The following is an 11,304-nucleotide window of genomic DNA, read 5'->3' as shown; positions in this document are numbered from 1 at the left end:
ATTTTATTCTAAAGTAGTGCAGACACTTCTATGAATCTTCACAGCCTGAACGTCTCCATGTCAACAAACTAACACATGCTATATACAGGCATGCAGACAACCTGAGGGACATTCGTATTGACCTAAAGGGACAGACAGATGTCCATATTGGCATGAAAGCAACACAGACAGACAGACAGACAGACAGACAGACAGACAGGGATTACAGAGATCGCCATATAAGGGCATAAAAGGGCCACAGACAGACAGACAGACAGTCTGTGTACTCAATCTGACGATGAGTACAATGTGTAATGCCATTTCCATCCGTCAGCCATTTCCATATTTGGGAATGGCTGACGTTAGCAGCAGGCAGTTTTTAAACCCCTGTAGACTGTCCGCCCCCTGACATGTTCTGGATCTACCATGGCCTCGATTTCGGATCCGTGCTCTTTCTCCTCTCTCACTAAATGCGTCACGAAGCATCTGAATCTTACCTGTCATGTGGATTTTGACAGTCATATCATCAAAGGGAAAGTTGCGCTTACCATTGAAGTCCTGGAGGATCATTTCTCGTCTTTGACCCTAGACACCAGAGATTTGAAGATCTTCAGCGTGACAGCAAATGGACAGGAGGCCAAGTTCACTATGGGACCAAAGCACCACTTCAAGGGGACCCCTCTGGAGATTACGATACCCTTTGACCTCTCCAGGGGACAGCATGCAATCATGGAGGTATGCTATGAAACTTCTCCGAATTCAACTGCGCTGCAGTGGCTCAGTCCTGAACAGACCGCTGGGAGGAAGAGCCCTTACCTCTTCAGCCAATGCCAGCCTCACCATTGCAGGAGCATGGTCCCATGCCAGGACAGCCCCTCTGTGAAGCACACATACTATGCTCAGATCTCTGTCCCCAACGAGTTGGTGGCAGTGATGAGTGCCTTGCGAGAAGGACAGGAGCCTGACCCACAGGGCAGCAGCCGGATCATCTACCGTTTCAGACAGCCAGTACCCATGCCCTCTTATCTCATTGCCATTGCGGTGGGAGCTCTGGAGAGCAGAGAGATTGGGCAGAGGTCTCGTGTGTGGTCCGAGAAGGAGCTTGTAGACAAGGCAGCTTTTGAGTTCTCTGAGACGGAGACCATGTTGAAGACGGCAGAGGACTTGGCAGGACCATATGTGTGGGGCCACTATGACATCCTTGTGCTGCCACCATCTTTCCCTTATGGGGGTATGGAGAACCCCTGCCTCACCTTCGCCACACCCACCCTGCTGGCAGGAGACAGGTCCTTGTCAAATGTCATTGCCCACGAGATCTCCCACAGCTGGACTGGTAACCTGGTAACAAATAAGACCTGGGAGCACTTCTGGTTAAATGAGGGACACACAGTTTATTTGGAGAGGATGATTGGCAGGTGTATGGTAAGTGAGCAATTCAGACAATTTAAAGCCATGGGAGGCTGGAAGGACCTGCAGGATTCAGTTAATACCTTCGGGGCCAACAACCCTCTGACCAATCTAGTACCCAGCCTGCATGAAGTGGACCCTGAAGATGCCTTCTCATCTGTACCCTATGAGAAGGGCTTTGCTCTGCTCTACCATCTGGAACAGCTCATGGGTGGCCCAGAGGTGTTCATGGGTTTTGTCAAGTCCTACATCCAACTGTTTTCCCACAGCAGCGTCACTACAGAGGAATGGAAGAAGTACCTGTTTACCTACTTCAAAGACAAGTCTGACATTCTCAACAAGGTGGACTGGAATGCTTGGATCCACACTCCTGGGATGCCCCCTGTCCAATCACAATACGACACCACACTCGCTGATGCCTGCATTGCACTGTGTCAGAGATGGGTGCAGGCCAAAGAGGGAGACCTTGGGGATTTCAAAGAAGCGGACCTGAGGACCTTCTCTTCCCACCAGCTCATCGAGTTCCTGTCTCTCCTTCTACAAGAGGAGCCCCTCCCACTGAGCAACGTGCAGAAGATGCAGGAGGTGTACAAACTCAACGCCTACATGAATGCAGAGATCCGTTTCAGGTGGCTGCGACTGTGTGTGAGGTCCAAGTGGGAGGACATGGTCCCATCGGCACTGAAGATGGCGACAGATCAAGGGAGGATGAAGTTCACACGTCCTCTCTTCAGAGACGTGTATAACTTTGACACGTACCGTGATGAGGCTGTGCGTGTTTTCTTAGCTCACCGCACAGCCATGCACTGTGTGACAGCGGGGCTGGTAGCCAAAGACTTGAAGCTGGATTCCAACCGGAGCACTGTTTTGTAAACCAGCTCCTTTGTGGTACCAGTGTTTTTCACAGATGAAAACTAAGCTATGATGACAAAAAAAAGTAGAACTAAAGTTATTTTATGCTTGGTTGTGTGCAGGTGTCATGTTCCGAAAATTGCCAATCTATACAAGTTTGTAGATTAGCTATTTTCGGCAGTCAGCCTAATAAATTAGGCATTACTAATATTAATTATGCCCCCGCCAAAATACATTTTAGTGGACTAAATCAACTTAGTTGACTAAAATCTTATGATATTTAGTCAACTAAAACTTAGACTAAAACTAAAACATTTCAGATGACTAAAAGAAAGATATCAAAATAACGGTAGTGAGTCGCACACACCAAGACTTCAGTTCAAAACATTTATTTATTTCGGCTATGCAGCCTTCATCACTGATGAAGGCTGCATAGCCGAAACGTTTTGACGGGTAGCGCACCTACAGTCAGAGCGCGGTGGTCACATGAAGAGTCATTTATTGTGAGTGAAAGATAACACATAGCTTACTGTATGTAGAATCTTAGCACAGAAGAGAACTTTGAGTATTACTATGGTGCTGATACCCTGTGTGACCCAAACATATAATAAAAGCAGTTCTATCAAAGTGGCTGAATGATAAAATAATTATGCCACACCAGTAAAGCAGAGGCTAGAAAAAAAGGGGGCAAGGAAATGGTGGACATGTCACTCAGTAATGCATGTGTCTCTGGGGGGTTAATAAAGTTAAACTAACCTAACCAATTAACTACTGGTAAGCCAGCCACTGTGATTCTCCCACGCATGGGAAACCTGTACGACATGAATTGTTCGGTCATTTCTGGTTTTATTGTATCCAGTGTAGAATGACAGGAAAGGGAGGCTAGAGTGAATAGATGAGTTACAATACAAGTCATGACACATATTTAACTGTTTCTATTATTGTTGTTGAGACTATATTCCAGGCATTTCCACTTTTATTGTCAAGTTAAGTAGAGAGTGAAGAATGGCAGGAAAGAGAGATGAGGGCTTGTCCCACAGTCAGGTGATGAGTCGGACTGAATCCCATGACGTGGTAAGGACAGCTGTGGCATGAACAGTAGCTGGCTGGACTACCAGGACCACATGTGAAAAACCACTACGAGACATTTCTGATTCATGGCGAAGAATGACGTTTAGGACATGTTTAGAGAGAAGAAGGGTGACTTGTGAGTGACTCACACCATGAGTCAAACTCTTTGTTTTCCTGTCTATTTTTCGAAGGCTATATCAGATTTGTCAATATTTGGTCATTCGCAAAACATGTTTTACAGTACTGTAAGAAAATAAATAAATCCGCACATAATTTTCTGCTCCCATATATTTCTTTATACTGTACATTAAGTACTTATCACTTGTCAATGTCACCTGACCGGTGTCAATGATTGGGACTGATGGTTGATGGGCGACAGGTGTGGCATGTCACACTAACTATTGTCTACTCATTCCTTGAAGGGCTGCGGCCCGAAACGTTACCACTTCAGTAAAGAAATATATGCAGAAAATGGTGTGTGGATTTCTTTCTTTTCTTGCTTCATGACTGTATTTGATCCAGCACGCAGCCTATAAGCTATTTAGATGTGCGTGTTCTTTTTTGGCTGTTTTTTCAGCCTCCCCTACCACTATTTACAGTACTGCCACTAATGCCAAAACTTCACCACCAATAAGGATGCAGAGACAAAGAATTTGGGCTTGTATTAGATTAGAGCTACACAGGAAGGAATAACGGGGAAGGGTGTGACATGTAAGTCAGATTCCACATGTATGCACCATGTGGCATGGTGCACTATAACTGTCTGAGACACCAGGACATGTATCCTATACACATGGGAGAGATGTTCTCTTTCCAACACCTCCCCCCACCCACTCCCACCATGCACGCATACGCATACACACATACTGCTATCCTCCCCTCCATATTCCATCCTCCTGTACGCCCCCTCAGCTACAGTTCTCATACTGTCCATAGTGTGTGAGAGAAAGAGACCTCCCAGATGTCTCATTAGCTATATCATTAGGGAGACAGCTGGAGGGGGGGAGCAGGCAGCTGACAGGGGCCGCAGGGGCAGGATTAGCTGTGACTTTCAGTGGGGCAGCGGGGAGGAGCAGGGGAGAGGAGAGGGGCAGGGGAGACGGGCCGGGGCAGTCGAGGGGCGCAGCAGATATCTGGGCCTCATGTACAGCTTGCCAGGGTTAGCTATGGCATCCTGCAGCGCAAACATGGGATCATCTGTGCCATCCATCACCGCCATCCATCTTACGCACATCTACACACACACACACACACACACACGCATGAACTCACGCATGCATGCATACGTATACACAGGACATATAGACAGACGCAGTCACATACTGTACATACATACAGTAAACATGCACGCACGCAGGCAGGTACGCACACATGCATGAACTCACGCATGCATGCATACGTATACAGGACATATAGACAGATGCAGTCAAATACTGTACATACATACAGTAAACATGCATGCAGAGACGCACACACGCACGCACAGACACAGACACAGACGCACACACACACATGCAATCCCATTCTGAACACTCACGCATGCAAGACGCCACCCCCCCCCCCCCCCCCCCCCATTGCATTCTGGGTCCCCAGGAACAGAACAGAATCTACCCTCTTGTGTATATTCCGAACGGTGGGGAATATAAGCCTGCCATTCATTACAGCTGGGGGATGCTGGGTAAACAGAACCAATGAAAGCAGGTTTAGAGAAGTCATGAAGGACAAATTAGACAGTTAAAAGTATGTATGCGGGTGATAAATGAACAGGCAGAGTAAATATTTGCACCGGTAGCGTGGAGCACTCAACCTCTCTCTCACACAGAAGCCTCAATACTTCATTCTCTTATAAATGTGGGCTGCGTTGAGTCATGGATCACTCAGTAGACTCAAGTCGGGAGTAAATCGTATGAGTTTGCCTCAACGTGGTGGAATGATTGCAACAGAGAGCTTGGGCATCATTTATGCTTTGCACACTGTAACATCCTCAGTGTTCAGAATCATAACTCAAAGAGCACACATGCATTTGTACTCTGTCAGAGTTACAAATGGACAAATAACTCATTTTTTTAGGACTGTTGTTTAATTGCCATCTCTCTTAATAGGTGCTTTACTATTCAATGAAGCAGATATGCATTGATAACTTTCAAACCTGAATAGGTGGTTTATCATTTTACACCAATACATTCTTTACACTCAGCACTGCTTTTGACTCGAGGGGCTGTATTTTGCGTGTCTTAAGTACCAGGTCTTATTACCTAACTTGAGTAAACTAAAGACCTGGAGGAGTGATCAATGCTCTTTGGCCACTCAGAATAGCCAAATGGCATTGATCACGCCTCCAGGTCTTTAGTTTACTCAAGTTAGGGAATAAGACCTGGTCCTTAAGACACGCAAAATACAGCCCACTGTCTCAACACTGCATGGCTCTTATTATTTCCATTGTAGCCTACTGGAGTGAACTTGAGTAAAGCCCAACACAGAACTATGGGATGAGCAAGGGAATGCGATAACATTATGACCAAGAGGAGCAGGGGTGGGGTGGTGGTTAGGGTTTGGGGTTTTGGGGTGGGGGGGGGGTTTACATTCTTGGGGTATTGCATTTTGCCGCACTTATGCTCCCTCAACAATGTGGTGCCTCATCGGGGGCCACGGTCCACAGTGACCGCAGGGCGGGCCAGGATGACAGCTGCCAGGGCCAAAGACAACGGAGTCCATTTTCCCTTGGAGGCGAATCCATGCGAAAATTCCTGGAATGGCCGTGATTGTAATGTGCGACTATAAGGTTACATAATGAGGGCACTTCATAAACATAATCTCCACTTCCTTTTCTCTTCCTCTTTCCCTCGATTTCACCTTCTCATCTTTGCTCGCCCCTCTCGTTGGCTCATGTACATGTGTTTTTCAGACATGTCATCAGGTTTGTGGGGTCTGATTTCATGTTTCTCATGGGCTTGTATTGAATGATTTTTTTTTATTATTATTCTTGGCAGGCCTTCTTCTTAAGAAGTCTCTTTCCAATATTGATGAGTGATTAAATAACGTTGATGTTTGTTGATGTTTGTTGTTTTGCTTTGTGGTACATCTGAGACCAACAGAATGTTGAGACAGAGATGATTGTAGTGCCACAGGACACAGAACAATAGTCTGCTTTTCTCCCACAACACTTGTTTAGGCCTATCTGTTTCCTCAACAAACACGCTGGAACTGTGTTGATGTGTCGAACTTTGTTTGCGGTGGGCTACACTCTGTCGTCCTCCTGCTCCCCCTCCCTCTCTTCCTCCCTCTCTTTGTCTCTGAGAGGACTTGGAGTGGGTGTTGTATGAAAAGGCCTTTTTAAAAGGACTTCAGGGACCTACACTACTCTCCAACAGCTGCCCAGCTGTGGCCCTTGTCGACCCCTAAACACCACTGCACTGCCACCCCTCCAACCCCACCCCCACCCAGCCTCAGGCCTGAGCACCCGGCCACCACCCCCAACTGCCCCTCACCCCCCACCCCTTACCCCCCAGCATCACAGCAGAGTTGCACACAGCAGTGCCAGAAGCTTACTGTGTTGCTCCCCGTAATGAAAGGAGCTTTTTTTCTTCTTATCTGTCAGGTGTGTGTGTGTGTGTGTGTGTGTGTGTGTGTGTGTGTGTGTGTGTGTGTGTGTGTGTGTGTGTGTGTGTGTGTGTGTGTGTGTGTGTGTGTGTGTGTGTGTGTGTGTGTGTGTGTGTGTGTGTGTGTGTGTGTGTGTGCGTGTGTGTGCGCGTGTGCGTGTGCGCGTATTGCATACTGGTAAAATTAAAAGATAATAAACAAATAATGAAATAATCCCTTGCCACATTGAACCTAATTCCCTGTATGCAAATGTGATATTATTGAGCTCAGCATGAGTTAAAAAAAACCCCACTTTATTATCGCTTTCAGACAAACCTTCCCGCCTTTCACTTTGAGCACAATCTGTCACTCTCTCGGTAGCTCTCCCTCTCAACTGCTCTCTCTCTCTCTCCCTCCTTATTCAGGGAAGTCTCTCTTTCACTTTCTCACCCTTACTACTTGGGGTGAGTCTTACTCACTCTCTCTGCCCTCATTCCCGGGGCAGTGACGGTGGGGTAGATGAAAGGCAGAGAGTGAGCATGAAAGGCGGCATGTTGGCAGTCAAGTCGACCTCTGGGCGCACCTCCTCTGTTCAGCTCTCTCCCCTTTTTCACCTGAACACCCCCCTCTCCTCTTCTCTCACTGCCTGAACTGTTCTCCTCTCTTTCATGCACCAAATCTTACAAAAGATTCTTAGTCTTACCAATTAGTTTCTTCTTATTTGCTCTATCAGCACCATATATTCTCTATAGTCTCTATACCATAGTCTCTATACCATCTCAATAGAGCATCGCAGTCCCACTCCCTTTCAGAACGACGAGATGGATGGAAATGGATCCCAATGCATTTTGCCCATAGGCTTTTCTTAAAGTATTTATTTAAAGACGGTTACGCCGCGGACAAAGCCAACTCGGATCGTGACAAATCATGACAATGAACACTATGTTTTGGGCCGATCAAATAATTTATAAGAAGAAAAACAAAACAAATAGTGTTGTCTCCTGCCTTTATTTTCTTCTTTCTAATGATTTGATCGGCCCAAAATATTGTGTTCATTGTCATGATTTGTCACGATCCGAGTTGGCTTTGTCCGCGGCGTAACCGTCTTTAAATAAATACTTTAAGAAAAGCCTATGGGCAAAATGCATTGGGATTCATTTCCTGGGCCACTCGTCGTTCTGAAAGGGGGTGGGACTGCGACACTCTATACCACCTCTGACGAGCTGGGGAAACATATGACCATACGTGCATGACGAGCTGGGGAAACATGACCATACGTGCATGATGAGCTGGGGAAACATGACCATACGTGCATGATGAGCTGGGGAAACATGACCATACGTGCATGATGAGCTGGGGAAACATATGACCATACGTGCATCCCATATATTCCCTTTTAATTCAATGGAACGTTTTCAAATTGAGTGATCTCTAGCAAAAGCTCTCAGACATGCACGTACTGTATGCCTCAGCAGTGTTTATTGTGCAAGCGTATGGCTTTTTAAACAAAGAGTATAATAATAGTATATTTATACTAGATTACAATTTTACTATGCACACACTCCGAATGTCCGAAGAAAGGGCTGTCTGAAAGGTCTATTACCCACACATGGACATTTGCCCTATATGCTTCGCTGTGGTAGACGAGATTAAATAAATACCCAGTCAACCAGAACAAGACAATGAAACAGAGCCATCATTATATATTCCTTATTATATTAAACATAATATGCTGTTATATAATGGACCTGTTTTTCAACAGATCCGACCACCCACCCCCTGTGTGCTCCAGCCTGGGCCCCCACTAACCAGCACCAGTGCTCCTTCCCTCCACCACCCAGCCCCCTACCCTAACCCCAGGACTGCAGGAGACATGAGTAGCTTGTCCCCCACCCCTCCTCTTGTATCCCAGCCTTAGGGGGTTAGACAGCCAGAGAAAATGTAACTGTACGTGGTACAGTAATGTACAGTGACAACGTTTTTTTGAATCCCAAAAACATTGTGTGTGAGCAGGGTGAGTCAATCCTTGATTTTACATATAGCGCAAGAACCAACCCTAAACCTAACCCTATAATGCATTGCTAACCGTAACCTCACAAAAAACTATGCCTAAACAACCCTAAACCTAACCATACACCTAAACGTTGAAATGCAACAGTAGTTACAATAGTTTTTTTAGGGGCGGACCAGAAAGGTTGATGTTAAATGCTTCTGCAGAAATGTACATTTCCTTTGGCGATTGGGTTGGGTTGGTTAGAACAAGGGTTAAAAAGCACCGCAGTGTCTCAGGCTTGGCAGAGACTCCAACCTGAAGGAGTTGCTATAATGCAGTGACAGAGTAGACCACCATCCCCACCTGGCTTCCCTCCCACGCGTACACGGCTAATTGTGTTTGTTGTGACGCCCCAACCAAGCCAGATGCACTGTGGAGGATTCCAACTCCAACTCCAACTCCAACGCACAAGCTGCACCACCCGGATGCAAGCCTAAATAAATGCAGATTAATTTTTGAGAGAGAGAGATAGAGAGAGAGAGAGAGAGAGAGAGAGAGAGAGAGAAAGCGGTAGTGAAAAAAGAGCCAGAGACAACAGGATGAGTTCAGTTCAACATCTCATACCACAAAGCACCTGTCAGACAGACCTGTGGGTTGCTAAGCAACACTTTCTCTCTCATTCCCTCCCTCCTCTACTTCTCCTTCCTTGCCCACTCCCCTTCTATTCTTTTTTTCTTCTTTTCACACATGCCCCTGAAAAACTAACCTGGTATTCTGCTTAGCAAAGAGATTTTTATTACCTCTGGGATGAGGGTATAGTCTTTCTGCTATGGAACGAGGAATGGGGAACATGGTTAGCGCTGTGTTAGCGCAAATACCTCTTTGGTCGGTACGATGGGGTGTGTGTGGGGTGGTGGGGGCCGGTGTAGACAGGTTTAGCACTTTGGATAACCATGCAGGGCTGGGCATGGGAGTTCTCTTTCTGTCTCTTTCTCTTTCCATAGAGAAGAACAGCGAGGCGCTAATAGCCATGAGAAATCAGGCATGGAATTATTCAAAAAGCAATTCAGTCCAAACAGTGGGGACAGGGGTCTTTTCACAGAGTAAGCACCGATTGAAAATACCACAACCTCTGCCCACTAGTTCACTCTGTAAAGTGAAATGTTGAAGCAACAGGCTTGAATGGATTGCGGCTGGTTAGCGAGTGATGGATATGATTTTGGGAGAGACACTGTGTGTCTGTGCATGTGCTAACAAACCATTCACCCCCCCCCCCCCCCCCTCTGTGGGATTCACAGCAACTTATTTATTTAATACTTATCTTTCCGTCTATTCGTCCATTAATACACTTATCCGTTCATCATATACAGTACTCTTCAACATAACCTTCTCCCCTTTGAACTGCTTTGACCTTTGACCTTACTTTTCCAAGCTATAATGCTGTACATAGCCTACATACACACGCTATGGGTCCTTTTCATGGGTCACTCTCAGGGTTAAATTATCACTCAGGACTTTTCACTGTGCACTATGTGAGCGTGAGTCAGTGGGCCGTTGACAGATTCCAGATGCCAGAGAGCAATGTCTGTGAGGTGGCGTCTGCTCAGGCTGAAGTTTGAGCAGGTGTTTGTGGATATGGGAGCGGTGGGGGAGGGGCAGGTCAAAGAGAACGTTCCACATGTGCTAATTGTTCACAGTCAAAGACCTACAGTATGGGAGCCCATCAGGCCGGACACAGAGGGGGAAAAAAGACAGGGGGAAAAGAAGATGAGGGGGTGAGCGATGGGAGGAAGAGAAGGCTTTGTGAGTGAATTACACAGTTGGCAAAGACAGAGCAAGTGGGGGGAGGGGGGGTTGTTCTACTGTTACAACTCTTCACTCCAACATCCTCAACACTTTCCTCTTTCAGCCATTCTCTCTCCTCTTCTCCTCTCCTTTCTTCTTCTCTCCCTTCTCCATGCACCTTGCCTCCCTTCTCACCTTTCTATATCCTCCTACTGTAGTTACTCCTCTCTTCTCGTATTCTTGTTTGCAGTGTCCATCTCTTCGCCTCCTCTTCTGAAACCTGCATGTGTCTTCTTCTCTTCAAAGCTTCTCTCTCTTCCTTCTTCTCCTTCCTTTGTTTCTCCTCATTATCATCATCATCTGCTTTCCTGCTCTTTTCTTCACCTTCATGCCCTCGTATCCTGTTCTCTTGTCTTTTCCTATTCTCCTTTACCCCTTTCCCTTCCCATCATCATTGTCTACTCTTCTATTCTTATTGTGCAGCCTCTACATCTTCCTCTTGTCCTCTCTCCCTCTCTTCCTCTCCCCATTTGCCTCACTTCACTCCTTCTCTCCTCCTCCTTACTCCCCCTTCTCCCTTTGTGCTCAATGCCTTGCTCAGTTGCTCCCCCTACTTCCACCCTCTTGCTCTCCTCTCC

General features: G+C 46.5%; 1 protein-coding gene across 1 annotated transcript; it reads left to right on the top strand.

The window, feature by feature from the left end:
- Nucleotides 1-405: 405 nt before the first annotated feature.
- Nucleotides 406-2,259, top strand: LOC310877732 (leukotriene A-4 hydrolase-like; the record flags this gene model as incomplete). The annotated part of the gene is made up of 1 exon (XM_083791681.1): nt 406-2,259. The coding sequence occupies one exon, from the start codon at nt 406-408 to the stop codon at nt 2,257-2,259; it is 1,854 nt and encodes a 617-aa protein (XP_083647807.1).
- Between the last annotated feature and the right edge of the window lie 9,045 nt (nt 2,260-11,304).

Source organism: Protomyctophum parallelum, assembly GCF_964188405.1.
Source record: "Protomyctophum parallelum genome assembly, chromosome: 20".
In the NCBI taxonomy this organism is placed as follows: domain Eukaryota; kingdom Metazoa; phylum Chordata; class Actinopteri; order Myctophiformes; family Myctophidae; genus Protomyctophum; species Protomyctophum parallelum.
This window is presented reverse-complemented; position numbering and strand designations above follow the sequence as displayed.